Here is a 19,653-nt window from a genome sequence, read left to right as displayed (position 1 = left end):
AGTTGAGGCTATGAACAGAGATAAAACTGAAAATAAAACTAAAAACGATAGGAGCTCCAAGCGTCACCACTCCAGCTCATTTGAACCTGAGTTTTAGGTATTCTGGATATTCACCACAGTCACAGGAAGTAGCCATGTGTGGAAAACAGACTTTTTCCATTGCAACGAACCACAATGTCGTTTTAACGCTGACTTTGCCACCTTGGTCAGGCTTAAATACCTAAACCAGATTGCACATTACTGACTGCGAGGGACGGATTTAAAAAAAGAAAAAAACTGTCTTTGTCTTATCAGGAGATGGAGACACAGAGCACAACATGCCCTGGTGCCTCTCACCGCACACCCCTCCATGCTGCCGACTCCCTTTATCAGCCTCTTTAAAGTCGGCCTCGCAGGATGAGACGCGTGAGGCCTGCCGCATTAAACCATGCCTCATTTGTTGCTTTGTTTTGCTGCTGTTCCGTCCAAAGTCCTGCAACAAAACAAAAATAATGGCCGCATGTTGGAGAAACTGTGAAAATTTAAAACGGGCCAACGGTGACTCAGAGAACAAGACATCTGGATTCTTTTTTGTGTTCGAAACCAAACATAATGGCCGAAAGGCTTTGTATTACTTCCAAGCACAACAAGTTTATGTGTTTTATGTGTTTTATGTGATGTCGACTGAGCTTTAAACTTACCTTCCCGAGATTAAATGAATAAATGAAAAACGCAGTCTGAGGTTGACTATGTTTCCCTATTATTCCAGAGTATTGAACGGGAGGAGCCGATAGAGGTAGACCCAGTTCCGGCACATTCTGGACTGGAGAACGGCCACTCAACCAATGCAGGTAATTGCTTACGACTGTGTCAGATAAGTCCCTTTATATTGTATGGAATGTTTATTATTCCAATTCCATTTGCACCTCAAGATGGTTTGGAGGCTATACTTGTCTCACCGTAAAATATGCTTACACATCGAAAAGGTACTGCGCTTCTGTTCCCCATGAATTGCAATTGCGGTGCCCCTATGCAAGGCAGTTAAATCCAGTGTAATCCAGTGTGGCTTCTTAGTGGCCCATAGACGAGCAATGTAGTTTACTGCTCTCTCTGTAGTGGTAAGGGTGTCTAAACATTTTAATTTGGAGTAGTGTTTGGCATAAACATAAATCACAGTTAAAATGTGAACTTAATCTGGGCAAGGCAAGGAAGGGAAAGACCCCCTTCACCAGGTCATTGTGGAATTTTTTTTATTATTTTTTATTTTTTACCCGTGCTGTCAGCATGTTGGGCATACAACACAGAGTATTTGTATGCCATCGCATCTAGGACAGAGTTAGTCTGCAAGTGGAGTTCAAGTTCTCAGCCTGCAATACAACATTGGACAACAACATGTCTTGAAAAACAGTTAATCAAGTTAATCAGATCCAGGAAAACTGGAACAACGATTGGGCACGTGGCCACGTGGTCATAGTTATGGCAGTAAATAAGGGAGGAAAGGAAAGGAATGCAACCAGGAGGGTGCTTGGGTGCACTCGAAGCAGGTGTGGTGGTGTGTGCGTGTGGTTGGTTCTGGTGTATACAGTCGGTATTATGTTGTGGTGCCTCCAAGCAGCAGAAAGGGCCCCGAAGCCCCCCCGCGCTCCGCAGCTGCATAGACACCCCACGGCTGCAGGAAAGCCCTGAGAACCCCGCCCTGCAGCCACAGAAGATCCCCGGGCCCCCAGAGAAGCCGGAGGCCCATGGAGCAACTCCCACGCCTGGCCCCGAGGAGCATAACCCAATCCCAAGGAGCACTAGGAGACCCTACACCCCAGGGACGCACACATACAACACATCCCCAAGTGCAGGCACAAGACGCAGCAGGCACAGAACCCGGGCCGCTGGCTTTAGGCACAGACTGCAGGCCTGGATCCAGGCCCCCGCACCGACAGACCAATACCCTGCCCGAACCGCTTGCCCCGCAGGCGAGCCGGCGGGACCCCCATGGCCACCCATGCTTTGCGCACGGGGGAAGCCCGCCCCACCGCAGCCGACCAGATGTAGCAGAGTGTGCTCAGCACGGAGCACCCAGATGCGAGTCCTTCAGGCAAGTCGAACCCGAATCACTCGCACCCATCCTGGTCTGGTGGAGTGTTGTTGAGTAAGATTGCTGTGCGAGTGTATGTGATATAAGCTAATATAAGTGGGATTAAAATTTCGGGACAGACAACAAGCACGCATCCCCACCCACATAGCTCGCACCCCTCCCATCCCACAAACCCTACACCTAGCACATCCACCTCCCCTACCTGGTGGCACCCAATCTACAGTGACCAGCCACGCCATGCCATTAGGCCTCCTGGTCAGCCGGCCCCCCACATGCAGACCACAGAACAGAGAGCGCCAGACGGCACCCCCGCCAACAGCCCAACGCCCGAGCGACGAGCGCCCAGTGCACCGAGAGCACCAGAGGACAGGTACCACGGCAGCCCAGTTTGACGACAGGAGTCCGCCCCCCACCGATGGAGACCACATGGTGAGGCCCGCACCAAGCACACCCAGCCAGGTTCAGACCCCCGGGTCACAGGACCAGGCGGAGCGCCTAACCAGCTCCGGCAAGACGGGCCAGCTCCGGGACCCCCCCCACAACCACAGGCCTACGTGCCACGGACGTCCCCAGGCACCCACCAAACTGCAGAGCCTCGGCGAGACCAGGAGGACCCCACATGTTCCAAAACACCACGACATCGCCCCAATTTAGGAAGACTCAAGTATTAATGGATGGAGTTATGTCAGTGATAAAAGTAGCCCATATTTTATTAAATTAATCAACCTTGTTTTTGGGATGTGGTGAAATTATCTCACTTTTTCCAAATGAGTAATATTACGTATTTTCTTGGCAATTGTTAAGGCGATCAAAATGGGTTGGTGGTGTTCAAGTGGTGGGTCAACTGAGGAGAGGTCACCGAGGAGATATATAGTCGGGGAGACTGGAATGCTGCAACCCAGAAGGGTTGATAGCTGGAGTGTAATTTTACTTTTTCATCCTATCAGAGAACTCCATTTTGGTGCACGGGAAGATCTCCCCGGACTTCCCACATGAGCACACGGCTCCGGTGCCCATGCGGATGCCCCACCTCCCCATCACCGCCACGACCAAGGTGGCCGAAATGAAGGGCCCCGACTCTCCCACCAGCACCATTGGTTCCCAAACCTCGGCCGCCACGGAGGACCCGCCTCCTGGCAAATCAACTATCAACAAAAATCAGCCTCAGCCAATGGCAGAGTCCTCCGTTCAACCAGGTGAGCTTGGCAATTTCATTCACACGAAAAGATTCAACCTCTTGCCAAATCCTTTCCCTTGTACTGACCTTACTCTAACTTGCTTTCTCTTTACCTTAGTGGCTTCTATGAAAACATGGACTCCTACTACAGTCAGAACTCTTGGATCTCCAAGACTTCACGGTGAGTCTGACGGATGGACACCCAGATTCTGAACGGTTCTGGTGATGATCATCTTCATTAGAATCGGCCCAGATAGCATTTAGATGACAGTATTGTTTGTTTCTTGCAGACAAGGCCTTCTCATCCCCCGGTAAATCTGTGACGTACTCTGGGCTACCTCAATATGAGAGGTGAGAGGGTAACTCATCATAGCTGAATAATACCTTCACTCAGGCCAGCCACCAGTTTGACACAACAGTACTGGGAAAACCAATAGCTATGAGGTTAAAAAAACAGGGTGAGGTAAGGAAACTCCAAAATGATATTTTCTTTGGTTGGACCTTTTCCGAGCAGTGACGGACGGTCCTTCGGTCACGGTGTGGAGAAGAGGCGGGAGCTAGTGAGGTCCCAAACTCTTCCACGCAACATCGGAGCTCAGGCTCGCAGATCCATCTTCGAAAGACTGGACGCAGAGGCCACCAACAGGTAAGAGGTCCTACCTTCCCGTCGTGTTACTCTCCTCTTTTAGTTCTGTCTTCGTTCCGTCGAATTATGATAAAAACCCAAACGCTTGTGATTCACGCTCCCGCTCTCTCTCCCCAGCCGCCCCAAGCCGGTGGACTCCAAACCTAAGCTGAAGCGATCTCAGAGCTTTGGAGTGTCCAGCGCCAGCAGCATCAAACAGATCCTCCTGGAATGGTGCCGCTCCAAGACCATAGGATACCAGGTAGAACAACACACAACAGACACATTGTCGGTGATAGACGAGAGTTGTTTTTAGAACCCTCTGAAGAAACAAAGAGGCCTGACCCACATTCAAAGTTCTCATTTGCATCACATTTACATTAAGTCTTTGACCACACTACACGTTTGTGCTACGAACGTTTGTCAGCAGTCGCGGAATACAAACCAGAAGTAACCCGCACAGTCACAGAGTTGGATATTTATATCTTAGAAACTGTAGACAAAAGAAAAACAGAGATGAAACAGAGAGCCTTAGAGGAAAAGTAACCCACATGGGGAAATAGTTAGAAGGGGTTGAAGGTCCTTGCCTGTGTCCCAAATTGACCCTTCATCAGCCATGTCAACCATTATCGGGGGTGTTCTAAATCATTTGAGAAGTTCACTGCAAATTGTCTTCAAGAAACAATGCTGTTTTGTAAAACTGTTCTTTCAACTAATTTCCCAATGAAGTGGCTTATATAAAGACATCATATTTTTAAGTTGGTCTGACTTTTAGCTGATTCACGCCTGCCTGATTTATTCTTTTAGCTTCGACCTGTTAACACGTAGCTCAGCGATAATGCGTTAATTAGTGCCAGCTCTCAGCAGAATCACAGACAGACTTCATCGTAGACAACGCATTGTTTTGTAGGCGTGCGACAAGAGAGAGTGAGGGGGAGAGAGAGAGAACTGGATGTGTCTGTTGGCAATTTGCTTGGGGGGGGGGGCGGGGCGGGAGGGTTGTTTAGGACACGGCTGAGTGCGCTGGCACAGGCTTTGCCCCGTTACCCTTTCACAGCTGCCCACGCCAGTCAGTTCATGTGGCTTTGGTTATAGAGGCGGGCCGAGGCCCTCATTAACTGGGTGCGAGCTTTCAAAATCACGCAAACACAAGAAAAAAGATGGGGACAGAATGACAAAAGACAGAAAGCATAGGGCGGGCGTGGGGGGGAAGGAGGGGGACTAGACAGGAGGAGATACAGTACATCGAAAAAGACAATAACTTTTTTTGACCTTCTTGCTTTTTACATTGGCAGCTTGGGAATGAGCTAACTCTGAAAGCATGTGTGGACTGGAAAATAAAAGAGAGGAACACAAAAAGCAGAGCACAAGAGAAAGTGAACCGAGAACGGGAGAGCGGAGGGCAGATTAGGGACAGAGAGGCAGAAGGGATGGGAGGAGAAGAGAGGAGAACAAAGTGCAATCCACGCCGTCCCCCTGTTTGAGCCATTACAGTTTATAGGGCTAGATTGTGAATGGAGAGATGGATTCGTGAAGTGTAAACGGGGCTGCCACTCACTTTTTACACAGGTTTAACTTGTGTTTGCCTTGTTCTTACGACTCTCACCTCTCTCTCTCACTCTCTCTCTCTCTCTCACTCTCTCTCTCTCTCTCTCTCTCTCTCTCTCTCTCTCTCTCTCTCCCTCTTCCCGCTGTCTCTGCAGAACATAGACATCCAGAACTTCTCATCCAGCTGGAGCGATGGCATGGCCTTCTGCGCTCTGGTCCATTCCTTCTTCCCCACCGAGTTTGACTACAACTCCCTGTCCCCGGCTGACTGCAAGCACAACTTTGAGCTGGCCTTTGGGACCGCAGAGTAAGTGGCAGTTAATTGTTTTTTGGATGTGGATGAATGGGGTGAGTAGACGTCGGCTTGGGACATCTTGGCATGGTCAGTAATCCAAAGCTCCTTATCAATTTCGGTACGTGGGTTTTCGTGAACCGGCTTGACCTCAAAGCCAAGAACTTCCAATTTATGAAGCATGCATTGGTTGGCGACTTTTGGAAAAACTGAATTGGCCCAGACATCCCATCATTCATTGGAAGACAGAGGGAAAGAGGTTGTTCTGAATGGGAAGGATACATGTTCTCAGAATACAAGTCTGTTCTTGCGTACTAGATATTGATAAACGACCCAAGTCTTCCCGTATTCAAAGCCAATGTTCGGTCATGCGTTTGCTCTGTTCCTCATATTTCTAGGGCATCGCGTTATTTCTGTGTTTTCTTCTCAAAATCTGCATAAATATGTGTTATGTTTAATTCCAAGTAGAAGACAGTATCAAACATCTATCGTGCCGCCGTGTAGTTCAGCTATCACTTTTTAGTTTGTTTTGAACTAACTGGAGTTAATTTCCCACTGGTCAAGCTTATTTCTATGCGCATTCCAATTTCTTCTGACTGGGACTGGATCTGAATCTGTAACTATGTGTGTGTGTGTAACTATGTGTGTGTGTGTGTGTGCGTGCACACACACACACACACACACGCACACACACACACACACACATAGTTACCATATTGACAGGGGTCACTGAACATATTCAATACCATTTCCACGCTACTTCTGCCTGCGATGTGCACTGCGATCCACACCTCATTTCCACCTACTGTAAATAATGACTCCCCTGGGTCTACCTCCGTCGATCCATTTTCTCCCCTGCCCTCCCTTCTGTATCCTCCTTTACCCATCTCTCTTCCATTCCGTACATCCCCGCATCTTTCTGCGACGCATCTTTTTCTGTTGCGGTGAGATGTGAGCATTCCTTTTGACTGACGGCAGAGCATTGCAAGGGCCACGGGCAGCGTCTCCGAACCGCTGCGTAATCTCTTCGCAGTCACACACACACACAGACGTAGTGTCTGCTTAGATCTGATTCCATGGTAGTCTACAGCATGATATTACAAAGCATTTCAAATTAAGACAGATATATAGAGATATACTGTATCAAAGTCTGCTTTTGAACATACAGCTTTTCATTTGACCATGGTCATAATTTGCCCATGACACCAACCTGATGGACCCATGTCATGATTCAAGGTGTCTCCATGCTTGTACGCCCGTGGTTGGCATGGATAGGCTTCGGTCCTGACCCTGAAAAAATTGTAGAACAGCACCTGCAGTACTTCAGGCATGCTGCATATCCTTATCGAATTCAGTTGATCACCAGAAGGACCTCGGATGAATTAGCATCCGTTTCCATGAGCCTGCGGTTTAACCATGTTTTTGACGTTTTGTTTTCTCTTCGCGGCTGCAGGGTGAAAGCGGGGTGCGATCGGCTGATCGAAGTGGAGGACATGATGATCATGGGTCGCAAACCCGACCCCATGTGCGTCTTCACCTACGTCCAGTCGCTCTACAACCACCTGCGCAAGTTCGAGTGAACGTCTCAGCAGCAGAAACTCAAGAGATATTTTTTTTCTTTTCTTATATACGGAGACCCTCGACACTGTAAAGACTGTGCTTGACTTAGCATTCACAAAATGACTCTTTTTATTCTTAAAGTTTCAACCAGCGACATGGGACAATTTGCGACAAATAACAACCGCTGAAGGAAGCCGTAGAAACTACACCAACAAGGACATTTAGAACCACTGCTCTGAAGGAAGCCACGGAAAAGGAAACCATAGAAACTACACCAACATTGCCAAACATGTCTGTTCATCCTCCAAGAGGCTTCTTAGCCTTTGTAGGAGAGGGGTCTTGCAACGCCGGTCGTTCGGAAGCTGAATGTACCTCCACGCTTACACCAACTATAATGAAACCAGTTTGGGTAGTACATAAGCAGCGTAGTTCATGGGGTGGGGATTGAGTGGAGATTAAAAGGCCCGGAGGTCGGGGTGAGGGGCGCCCCCCCCCCCCCCCATTAGAGCAAATAAAATATTACTTATTGTACCTTCCATTGAACAGATTTGGTGATGGTGCTACAGTGCACAATGAAGAGACTTGTCCGCACCCTAGCGGCGGAAATACAACATTACATCCACAGCCACTATAAAGACTGATGTGCCTTGTTCTTTGCTGGGCCCAGAACTCTGCACACAGAGAGATGACACACACTGTTTTACTTTGAAACGTTTTGCATGTATGTTTAGAATTGTTTAGAGTCGTGCGGTTATGAAGAAAATATATTTTACGAGCACATTTGTCTTTGATTGTCAACTATAGCGGAAGTGTGTTTTTTTGTCTTTTTAGTTTGTGCTTGTTGGCTATATTTAACGTCACAGAGAGATAGAGGGGGAAATAGCAAATCTGTCTAATTGATCTTTGCCACCATTCTATCATTTAATACTGCAAGAATCAAACAGAGACACACCTCGAGTGTGTGTTTTATCAGCATCACAGCAGAACTATAATTTAGATTTTTTTTGTTTTTATTTTATAGACGCTAATTATAGGGTTTGATCCTTAATGTGTCTATGTTTATCAATTTTAAAAAGGTCTTAGTACAAAATGAATATGAATTTTGGAGGAATGTCCATGTGGAGAAACACGGAGACTGTAAAAACATATACATAAATATATATATATATACATCCAAGTGGTGTCATATATTCTCTATTCTTGAAGTTGTGTACAATCATCAAAATTCCAAGCATCACATTCAAAGCAGCATTTCGATCTCTTCAGGGCAATATAATTTGTGGATATGTCAGCATATCTCTCCTTTTTTGATATTAGGCGCCATCTGTCTGCTGTAATATATCCAAAATAACCGCACACAAAAACCATACTCAATCAAATGGAATTTTAGTACATATATAGTTTGGTGATCTCTACATTTCTAATGTAATCAATTTACTGAGGTGAATAGATTACATGAACCTAAATTAAATATGTGGTTAAAATATTTGAACCTAAATTAAATTTTTGGTTTAAATATTTGAACCCAAATTAAATATTTGAAATTAAAATTCTCACAAGTAAGTTTTCCATTAAACATAAAGCAGTTTTAGATTTTAATATAACAGATGATGTGTAGTTTTCCACACATTTAAAGTTGATTTAGCAGCTAAATGCGGGGAAAGTGTGCTGTTACGGTAGAATATATATATAAAATCCATTTTATTTTCCAGGTTCCTTCATATCACATAGGTGAATTAGAAAAAAAAGTGAAAAGGAGAATTAAGTTATTATTCTCTGACTTTGTTGATCCAAGAGATAACAACAACAACAACAAGGCCTGGAAAAGGGGATGGCATTTTGTGTATTCCAGGATACAGTGGTGTTGAGCTGTTAACGCGTTTAGGATCCTTTGGACTTTAGTCAAAGGTTGGAAATTAATTCACCGATCGACCCCCAATACACAGGAAGAGGAGGTGTGAACTATGCGGAGGTACCAATTCCCAATTGATTCATTCATGGTGTCCATGAAGTTTTTTGTTTTTTTTATGTCATTGGATTCAATTATAATAAATACGACAAAAAGATAGACAGATAGATAGATAGATAGATAGATAGATAGATAGATAGATAGATAGATAGATAGATAGATAGACAGATAGATAGATAGATAGATAGATGATAGATAGATAGATAGATAGATAGATAGATAGATAGATAGATAGATAGACAGATAGACAGATAGATAGACAGATAGATAGATAGATAGATAGATAGATAGATAGATAGATAGATAGATAGATAGACAGATAGATAGATAGATAGATAGATAGATAGATAGATAGATGGATGGATAGATAGATAGATGGATAGATAGATAGATAGATAGATAGATAGATAGATAGATAGATAGATAGATAGATAGATAGATAGATAGATAGATAGATAGATAGATAGATAGATAGATAGATAGATAGATAGATAGCACAGCACCACTCATTAAAACTGTTAACATTAAAGTAATGAGAATGCAAAATAGAGAGGAAAAAATGATATGCGGTCTCCAGGGGGTAAAAAACATTTTTATTTTTCATTAATTCAATTGGATTCAATGATAATAACTTATGTAAAACTTATGTAAAATACGACTCAATTAAGAAACTCTCCCTCAGAAAAAAAACAACAATACATAAGAACAATAGAATATAAATATTATAATATTTTATTAATGTTGAAACATTTTTTTATTTTTCGTTTATTTCATTGGATTCGAGGATAATAGATAAGACGAATGATGCCCGTGTGTTCAGCCTTAACATAGCTTTGAAATACCACTCAATTGATAAACTCACACACATGGATAGATAGAGGGATGAATAAAATGTATGTGCCAAAAATATTGTATTATTATTTTAATACAATGTTCAAACATATACGTTCAAATATTCACCCCTTATCAGATTTGGGATAAGACCCCATCCCCGCCGGTCCCTGTAGTATCCCCGCAGGGGTCCCTCCCGATGGCCCCGATCCTAGATCTGCCAGACTTCCACGGGGAAGGGACACGTCCACCCAGCGGGGGCTGAATCCACACCGCGTCTCCTCCCGCTCTGCTCCCTTTCATCTGTGGTTCAATCGCGATCGCCGCGGTTCAGAGATTAGGGGAGACACGCGGGACGGGCATCAGCCGAAAGTGACACCTGACCGTGCGTGGATTTCCGTGGATCGTCGGAGAATCCTCTGGATATATATATATAAAGTCTCAGGTCACGGCCGCGTCAGTCGCAGGATCGTGCTGAAGGGCCGAGCTGTGGAGATTTGGGTTTTTTTTTTTGTGTGTGTGTGTGTGTGTGTGTGTGTGGAGTTATAGGCCATGGCTCTCTTCGTGGACTCCAACCTCACCTTGCTCAGGAGCGAGCACAAGGACGTGGATTTGAACGCGTTGTTTGAAGAACAGGATCCCGGTAAAGGTACGTTACACACCATCACTTCAAGAAATGTTCAAAAAAGAAAAACACAACTTTTATTTTATCCGACCAACCACTTTGGTTTTTTTCATGTGGTTATGAAAGCCCGAAATTTGTTTGGAATCCACAACAAAATGGATTTATGTTTAAAGGACATTTTTAATTTTTCTATTTTTAAATAGTAGAATGAACACAACTGAAATATATTTTATTTCTGAATGAAATGCCATGTTTTTAACGTAGTGTGATAATGCTTAATTGTGGGATTCTATAGCTTATTTTACAAAAAAAAATTGAATAAATCAAAACGTTTTCTTAACACATTTTTCGGTCATAATGAAGAATTGTGCTGCCTCACGGAAGGTTTATCCTCCACTGGCCTTTTACCCCCAAAATTATTTTTCATTTTTTGAAAAAAATGTTTTCTTTAATCCTGAAAACAGGAAAATTCAAATAAAATAAACTGATAAAAGGTGAAATGTTTGAATAATTGTCATTATGATGGCTTTATTGCAGATGCCAAAAGTGCCCTCTTATCCCCTGAGCCTGAGCGAGCTGCCTACATGGAGGGCCAGAGGAAACGCAAGAGAACCATCTTCAGCCGAGCACAGCTGTCCGAGCTGGAGCAGGCGTTCGCCGTGACGCCCTACCCCGACATCACCCTGCGGGAGAGGCTGGCCGAGCACACCCGTCTGCCCGAGAGCAAGATCCAGGTGAGTCCAGGCTCAGTGTGGTATGGACTGACCCGACGGCCTGTAATGCTCACTGTTGAAAATTTGCCATTTCAGTGCCGTCACACTTTTAGTAATATTATGCAACTTTAAGACTTGAAACATTTCCTTTCACAGGTATGGTTCCAAAACCGAAGGGCCAGGAGCATTAAGACCAGAAGACTCCCCAAGTCCTCCAAAGCTGTCCTGGAAGGGAAAGGGGTGATGAATTCCAGTCAACACAGGACCCGGGTCCCCTCCTCTGGACCGGCCTCCTCCTTCCCCAACCCCGGTGCCGTAGGGGACCTTTTCAGGCCGGAGCAGAGTCAACCATGCAACGAGGGCCAACAGATTTTCTCCGACTGGATCCAGTTTTATGGCAACCCCGTCTCCTCTTCCCCGTCTTCATCATCCCTCCACCACCACCACCACCACCACCACCCTTCGACCGGCTCCCCAAAACTCTCTGAGCCCCTTCCCTGGGAAGAGGAACACCAGCTGGCCCACCTGGCCCCTTTCCCCATCTCACTGTCCGGCCTCCTTCCGGGTCCCCTTGCCCAGCCCGTGGCGAGGCAACCCCACCATTCCTCCACCCAACGCCACTACAGCGACGCCAGTTTCCCTCAGACACTCCGGAACATCAAGGCCCAGAGCCAGGGACCCGCGGGGGCCCAGCCGACGAGGTACGGAGGCTCCGCTGGCAACGGAGGCGGGGGCCTCGCCTCGGTGGACCAAGTGGTCCCTTCCCACACCCAGCAGGTATACTGGGACGTAGCCCATGGACAGAGCTGCCAACACCACCACCACCCACACCCACAGGTTGGTCCACAGACTTCCATGGGCTACATCTCGGATCTCATCTACAATGCTGCCATCGTCACCAACTTCCTGGAATTCTGATGTGAACACTCTTGGATGGATCTCCTGAATAGTGGAACCTGGTCACCAGAGGGCAGGGGCGCCGCCACGGAATTTTGGCCCCATGAAAAGATATCACATTGGGCCCCACCCTAATGTTCTAATATTTTAGGGCCCCTGTCAGAGACAGGGAAAACGGAGCAACGTCAGTGTGTATACATATCCTACATCAGTAAAAGTGTAACTATTGTTTGTTTCAGGTTGTCGTGAAACCCATTCCGTCCACGTTGTCATTTTGTATGTAACGCAAGTTTGAGGAATAAATCTATTATTTAAACCCACCGATGAATCAACTTGAAGGCTGATTTGCGATGCGGTGATCAGGGTTAATGCCGTTACTCTTCCTAAGGCTTGGAAGGCTCACTTACAGCACAAATAACCCAACAACAGCTTTCTACAAAGGACTTGGTCCTGTACATGATATGGAATCTTCTCTGTTTGTTTCTCGTGGTGCGTTTAACACCGCAACCTCCTTGGGGGAAGCCGTATCGTCCAAAACATGGCGATTAAAATGATTCCCCCCATGGCCAGATACCATGACAGGAATAATTATTTTCCGAGCAAAACAAATATTTTTATTTTCATATCAGTCCCCAAGATAAGTATTAGGAGATGGACAGAGGAGGATGAGGAGGAGGAGGGGGGATGAAACATAATAAGAACTAAATTAAAGCAGGAGCTCAGAGTCTATCAGCTTATGGATTCTGCAATTCGACCTGGATTTAAGTTGCCAAAGTATTACATGAGAGGTATAATACACGAACAGATATGACAGACAGTAGGGCCCACTGTTAGACAGTGGTCTCGGCATATCACAATCATCTTTAATACCAAATAATCTTTCAATAAACCCTTAATCCGGGTGTCAAATCTCAGATCTTCAGGGAGATACTTTTTTATTTCGTATTCCAGATGTAGTTACATCGTTTTAATCTTTCCGTTATGACCGGACTTGTGCTTATTTACAGGACGAGGGAAGGAGATGAGATTCTTTCCGAAAAATATGGACATATTTCTGTGGGGGGTGGGCGTGGTGGGTGGGGGTAAGGGCAGAGTGGATGAGAAACTAAAAACAGATCCTCGTTCATGTTGTATTAGAGTTGTTTTGGTGTTGTTGTTTAAAGGATGTTGAGTCTTGGGTGGCAATGGCAAGGAAAAAAAAATCCATATCGTTGCCCTACGGATGCCGAAAACAGATAAACACAGATCACACACACACACACACACACACACACACACACACACACACAATAACTCCAGCATCTGCCAGGTTGAGATAGACGACAATAAATGGTTAAGAAACTGTTTTCAGTAAATATTATCACAAAGCTGGGAGATTATTGCGATAAATCTAAATCAAAAATAAGGGGAAAATATAACAAAAATTAAATTACATTTTAGGAAAGTGGAACAAAGGTGGCATGTATGGATTATGGAGAGGGTCTACTGGGCACAGGCCACCAGGCCCCAAGATCTTCACTTACGTATAGGACTTACTGTATAAAGGATATACTACTAGCAGGTGGTCATGGACATTGGTGGTAATTCAAAAATTTGGGAAACTAGTAATGGTATGGTGAAAAAATTAATACCCGTATATTTTTTTATATACAATATACCATATACATAACATCTTCAACATTGTACATTGGTTAATAAAGAACTATATTTTCCTTTTATGGGCTCAATAGGATTATCATGCCCTCTCACTGCAGATATATTGCCAGACCCATGACACCTTGATTGAGAACAATCACGTAATGACGGAATGAAATATGGAAATAATAGCTAAATCTTTAGCATTTGTATTAATATTATTTAGCTGTAATACACAAATCTACTAAGTCAGATTCCTAGCAAATGTAAATGTGCCTGACCAAAAAAAAAGATTCTCATTGTCAATCTTACCATGGATATTTCCCCATACATATTTCATTTACCAGGTACAGGAATACAATCACAGACAAAATTAGAGATTTTTTTTTTAATATCAGATAAGAACTAAATACAGAATGACAGTGACAAAAAAAATAAAATAAAATCTGCAACAAAGAAAAAGTAACAATTAAAGTCAAAAACAAGCAAAGGCAAAATCACATTATCGCAGCTCCAAACTGGGGCTTTTGGTCCAATTGTTTCCTTAAATCTGCTGTAGCAGAACACGTAACGCCATCTTGGGTTGGAGATCTGGACCTTCCTGTCGATCATCCATGTAGAAGTCACTAGGGTGGACCTGTGAATTTTGTTTTTTACATTTTAGCGATTAAAGATCAGAAAATGTTTCAGCGTGTCCTTGTTCAGTGCAAAAAACCCAGCGGTGTTTTCTCTTTCTTTCTTTCTTTCTTTCTGCTATTGCCTGTTCGCTAGGGTTCTCCCAGCTCTCCCTCCATCGTTCGCACCAGGACGTAGAGCTCGGCCAGGCCCACCACAGACGCTGAGATCACAGCGGATATCACCCTCTGGAGACACCGGGATGACAAATAAATTCATTTATGAATAAATAAACTCCAAAATCCTCCCATATATTGGAAAAAAGTTCAAAACATTCCTTTGATAAAATATTGAGTGTGTTCACAGTAGAACCCTTATTGAACACTTTATTTTTCTAAAAGTGTATGTTTAATGTGGAATGTTTTTGGTTTATAGGCTTATTGCCAACATTCTGTTTACCCTTTATGGTAAACAAAATGTATTTCAGGTTTATTGTACCATTGTACCATTCTATCTTCTATCACTATTTCAATCTCATATTTCTGCTTCACTGTGTAATTCATAACTTATCGTATAGGACTGTATCTTCTTTTTCGACATCTCTATCTTTTATTGTTTTTTTGTTATCTTTAGGTTAAATAAGACAAACCTGTATTGGTCCCACAACGGGGAAATTTGCAAAATTCTATCAAACAAACAAATCTATTGTTTGTCGTTGGGTTTAGTGTATATTGCAATATCTAATTGTTTACAGTTAATTGTTAGGATACGTGTATAGTATTTAAATGTTTCCATATATTGACATTTTCATTTATATATTTTTATTGAATTGCTTTATTGTTATTTTTCTACTGATTTGATGCTGTTGAGAATTTTTAATTCTGTTGCAATTTCCCTCTGGGATGAGTGAATAACAAAAATAATAATAATAATAAAAAATAAAAGGATGAAGAAAGTGGGTAGGGAGATAAGTAAATAAGTAAGCAAATAACTAAGCAGGTAAGTAAGTATTACTGTACATATGTACTGTAGGTGAGTAAGTAAATAAGTAATAAGTAGGAAAATTACTGTACGTACTTACACAGGAAAGTAATAAAGTAGGTAGATAGGTAGGCAGGTAAGAAAGTAAGTTAAGTAAGAAAGTAGGTAAGTAAGCAAGAAAGTAGGTAGGTAGGTAAGTAGGTAGGTAGGTAGGTAGAGTAAATAAGTGAGAAAGTAGGTAAGTAAGTGAGTGAGTAAGTAAGTAGTTTGGTAGGTAGGTAGAGTAAGTGAGAAAGTAGGTAGGTAAGTGAGTAAGTAGGTAGGTAGGTAGGTAAGTAATTAAGAAAGAAAGTAGGTAAGTAACTAGGTAGGTAGGTAAGTACGGTAGATAAGTTACTAAGTCCATAGGTAGGTATCTATATCTATCGAACACACTGACAGGCTATAGTCACAGATTTCACGATTGTCGGATAATCTGATGTTTTTGACTGATTTCAATGTATTGAAGGATGTATTGGATAGATGAGGTTCCACTAACCGCTGAGGTCTCCTTGAAGAGGTATTGGCTGCCGATATAGGAACAGGCAAAGGTAGCGGCCACCGTCACCAGGAAGTTCAAAACCGTCACCACGGTCGCTTTAGCAGATCGCACTACAAAGAGACTTGAGTTAATATTGCTTCTTAGCCCAATGTTTTAGAATAATATATATGGTGATTATTTATTTTAAAATCTATACAATACTCAAATTCACCTGTAAAAAAAGCCCTGAATTGGGGAAGGTGGAGAATTTAGAAGGATGCTGTGCTCCTCTAACCAATACTTTTAACATATAATCAAGTATATCAAAGAAAGATCAACCTGGCCGACAAATATCACAGCATGCAATGTTGTTATGTCATGTAAAATGTGTTTGATGAAATCGGAATACTCTTATACTTATGGTGGAAAACAGTGACATTCATTTTGTAGTGTTTTGTAGCATCGGGCAAATGCATACAGTATACCGGTGAATATACTGTATATTGTACTAACCTTCCCTTCCAAAATCAGCCAGTGTTCCATTCCTGTTGATTTCCTGGAATGGAGGAAAGAGTTGAACTTGAGCCACGGTGAATTATTTTTTTTACAATGAAACAATCATACGGCACTGTCCTGTTAACTACCAAAAACGTCAGAAACATGTACGATTGTGCTTTTGCTATTATGGCCACATACTAATAATGAGTTACAAGTTGTGAACGATTCGTTTGTACCTAACAACTCTTCTAAATGACCTGGGAGTGGGAAGCCACTCCGGCAAAAGAGTGGGCGAGGGAGTGCATCTTCTATTCACAAACGGAAAATAATCAACTCTCGTACATCGTTCACAGGAAGTCCTCCCTAACTCACAAAGCAGGAAAACAAATGACTCAAACGAACAAAGAGTCGGAAAATCGAAACGACTTGTTTTACTGGGGGAGCCGTTGAGAACCGACTCTCCAAAAAGAGTCTAACCTTCCATCACTACGTACAGCCCTCGCTCAAGAGTGAAACTTGTTCTGCTGGAACTGGTGAATTTAGATGAGATTCGTGCAGCCTTGCCATTTTGATCTTGCAACACAAAAGCTAAATCCCATTAGTTATCCATTTTTAAACAGAGTTTGAGGTGAAGTTTTGGGGCACAGTGGTTGACAAACACCGGCCTAGACAGAGCTCTATAATGGCGCAAATAATTTTGGTTAATGAATCTATTTTCACAATTGAATAAATATTGCCACATTGCAGGCAGCGTTATGGTCAACATCGATACCATTCACACCTGAAATTCCCCAAATTCACCTGAGTGTTGACGTTACGGGTAATCCTGTTGTATTCTTCGTTGGCAAGTTTAGCCTTGATCTTCTCCAGGCGTGCCACCAGCTCAGGGTTCTGGAGAGAGAGCGAGAGAACCACCAGGGTTTATAATATAAGCTTATGACATACGTATTGTGTCGCGTTAAAGTGTAGAAAGGAGATTTAAATCAACCCTTGCCCTGGGAGGCTTCACTGCTTCAGGCAGATGAAGTGAGCTGTCCTCCAACACCTCGTGCAGGTAGAGGGGGTGTCCTGCAAGGACAGGTCATGGCAGACTCGGATTAAACTGTCTCCTACAGTCTATATTATACCGTATAAATGTAGAGATCCACGGCCTACCGTGGTCGTGGAGGTATTTCTTCAGCTTCCTGATCGTCCCAAACGAGACCGCTGCCGCTTCCCGCTGGCCAACAACTGACTCCAGTTCCTCACGCAACCCTTGTGGAAACGACGAGTCCCTCTTCTCCAGCAACCCCGTGACTCTTTTTCGGAATTTATCCCCGACTATAAATGAGGAAGCCATCGCCTTAGCCTACGGGATCGTAAGGATCCCCGCTTCGGAAGTCAGACTTTGGATTGCAGCGGAAAAATGGTTGTAAACGACAGCTCGCTCGACCGCCAGGACCGTCCCGTACCTCTGCTTCCGTGCAAGTCAAGCCCGTCGACTAGCCACGGGGCTTGATGCTGCGTTCCATCGCAGATCGGAACTCGGTTCTTTCGGTTCTCTAGGTTCGGTAGTTCCCACTTCAGAGGTAAAGCTGCACCCGCGGAACATACGTTTGTGTGTTTGGCAAAGAACACTTTAGATCAAATTCAGACGCCCCCCCCCCCCCCCCCTCCTCAACGAGCACACGTCAAAGGGAACTTTGTTCAACCGTTAACGTCGTGCAACGCCGTGTTTTTGTGACGTCCGGTCTGTTATCTCGGCAAGCTCGGGTCCGAGCGATCTGCCCCGAAATTCCGATTCGGAATCTCGATCGAAATGGTCGTTCCATCGCACCTTTGCATGCAGGGCGGCCGTTTTGTTTTTTCCGCCCCCCGAGTTCACACTTCGATTGAACGCAGCGCGCACCTCGTACGCCGCCGTGTTTACCATGTGACGCAGTGACGCAGCCTTGCGTAGCCGTCACAGCCGTTCGAAAGGCGTACGTAGAAGATGAGCTAAAATGTGAATATCGACTATTATATTTTCTTCATTTTTTTTTTTTCATGATCTGCTAACACACACTAACTTGACAAAGGACAACATGTACACAACACCATCAAAGTAAACGCGAATACGCTTCGATCAGCGCGAGCCTTGGCGCGTCTAGTGTGCGTGTCCGCCGTGGGCGCTTTACCAGTGACGACGAAAGCTCGACTCGTTCTCATATTCGGTTCTATGACGAGTGTGAGTGAAGAGAGCCGTTCCACTTCCCAACTCATCCGTCACTTAAATAAATCGGTATGGAGCACGGCGAGCGAGGGGTGATTTCCGGTTGATTATCTAAAAATAGTTTATTTTGGCAGAAAATTGCAAAGTGGGAATTCCAAATAAAAAAAATCAAAAAAAACACTGAGATCAAAATGATTTAATTTGCTGAATTATGCCAAATGCATTGGCTTTCTTTCTTTTTTTGTTTTGTTTTGTTTTGTTTGTGGCCTTGGGACTTTAATTCGCTCATCGGTGACTCACTCACTCTTCTGCCGGAGTGACTCGACCCCCGAGTCACGTAAAGGGCTCGAATCGTTCGCGAGTTTCCCCATCGCTCGTCACTTTATTGATGGGAATTACGGCTCTTTGAAGGGAACCGCATTCGATGGCTCCGTACTACGGTGAGAGCCGCCTGTGTGTTTCCAATCTGCACATTGGCAAATTACACCAATAACACGTGGGAATACTTATAGTATAGAAATAGTAAACGTTGCGCCAAAGACCAGTGCGTGTGTGCCTTCGCTTCGTCAGCCTGGCGTGGCAGTTTCCCCGGCTCCTTTTCGGCCAGGGCATCTCCCGGCGAGGGAGGAGCATGGGCTATCTCCCAAATGGAGGGGAGGCATTTCCGGCGGCAGAATACGATAAATAAATAATAATAAAAAAAATAGCACGACATATCTGTGGCAAAAAGAAAAAGAAAGAATCATCACAAGCGAGACTCGGTTCCCTTCGTCCCAACAAAACAGCCGTTCAAAATAATCGGATCGTTCCCGAACGACCCAACACGACTTGTCCCAGTGTTGCCAGGTCCGCGGATTTCCCGCGGAATTGGGCTACTTTTGAAGTGTTGCTGAAGGGTTGAATTTGCC

The 19,653-nt window shown here is 44.1% G+C and overlaps 3 protein-coding genes across 6 annotated transcripts in view; 2 read left to right on the top strand and 1 right to left on the bottom strand.

Moving 5' to 3' along the window:
* Positions 1–8,447, top strand: part of smtnl (smoothelin, like) — a 36,027-nt gene extending 27,580 nt beyond the window's left edge. For all 3 annotated transcript variants that reach the window (XM_080006263.1, XM_080006261.1, XM_080006262.1), the window contains exons 3-10: positions 749–830; positions 3,016–3,264; positions 3,364–3,426; positions 3,536–3,596; positions 3,760–3,891; positions 4,009–4,132; positions 5,574–5,725; positions 7,164–8,447. In XM_080006263.1, the coding sequence (XP_079862389.1) occupies positions 749–830; positions 3,016–3,264; positions 3,364–3,426; positions 3,536–3,596; positions 3,760–3,891; positions 4,009–4,132; positions 5,574–5,725; positions 7,164–7,290 (990 nt within the window). In that variant the 3' untranslated portion in view covers positions 7,291–8,447. The remainder of the gene's footprint in view (positions 1–748; positions 831–3,015; positions 3,265–3,363; positions 3,427–3,535; positions 3,597–3,759; positions 3,892–4,008; positions 4,133–5,573; positions 5,726–7,163) is intronic.
* Positions 8,448–11,246: 2,799 nt separating this feature from the next.
* Positions 11,247–12,326, top strand: LOC307234893 (homeobox protein SEBOX-like; the record flags this gene model as incomplete). The annotated part of the gene is made up of 2 exons (XM_080006759.1): positions 11,247–11,429; positions 11,565–12,326. The coding sequence occupies exons 1-2, from the start codon at positions 11,280–11,282 to the stop codon at positions 12,324–12,326; spliced, it is 912 nt and encodes a 303-aa protein (XP_079862885.1). The 5' UTR covers positions 11,247–11,279.
* A 1,987-nt stretch (positions 12,327–14,313) lies between these two features.
* On the bottom strand, positions 14,314–18,183 carry vma12 (vacuolar ATPase assembly factor VMA12). 2 transcript variants are annotated; one of them, XM_080007262.1, is made up of 6 exons: positions 17,710–18,183; positions 17,543–17,622; positions 17,356–17,445; positions 16,570–16,612; positions 16,075–16,187; positions 14,314–14,803 (listed from the first exon to the last, which is right to left on the bottom strand). In XM_080007262.1, exons 1-6 carry the CDS (start codon positions 17,891–17,893, stop codon positions 14,708–14,710), a joined length of 606 nt encoding a protein of 201 aa, XP_079863388.1. In that variant the 5' UTR covers positions 17,894–18,183; the 3' UTR covers positions 14,314–14,707. The 2 variants fall into 2 exon arrangements, with proteins under 2 accessions (XP_079863388.1, XP_079863389.1); XM_080007263.1 differs by having other exon boundaries at positions 17,549–17,622.
* Positions 18,184–19,653: the final 1,470 nt, after the last annotated feature.

The sequence above is a fragment of the Zeus faber genome, assembly GCF_960531495.2.
Source record: "Zeus faber genome assembly, chromosome: 9".
Taxonomy (NCBI): Eukaryota; Metazoa; Chordata; class Actinopteri; order Zeiformes; family Zeidae; genus Zeus; species Zeus faber.
Note: the sequence above shows the minus strand (reverse complement) of the source record. Positions and strands in the feature narration are given on the sequence as shown.

What these genes read in the sequence shown, in the direction of transcription:
- vma12 (XM_080007262.1), bottom strand. Translation starts at nt 17,893, where the DNA reads ATGGCTTCCTCATTTATAGTCGGGGATAAATTCCGAAAAAGAGTCACG. An exon ending in CCCGTAACGTCAACACTCAG is followed by an intron (nt 16,613 to 17,355) that starts GTGAATTTGGGG and finishes CCTCCATTCCAG; the next exon opens with GAAATCAACAGGAATGGAAC. An exon ending in TCTTCAAGGAGACCTCAGCG is followed by an intron (nt 14,804 to 16,074) that starts GTTAGTGGAACC and finishes CGGTGTCTCCAG; the next exon opens with AGGGTGATATCCGCTGTGAT.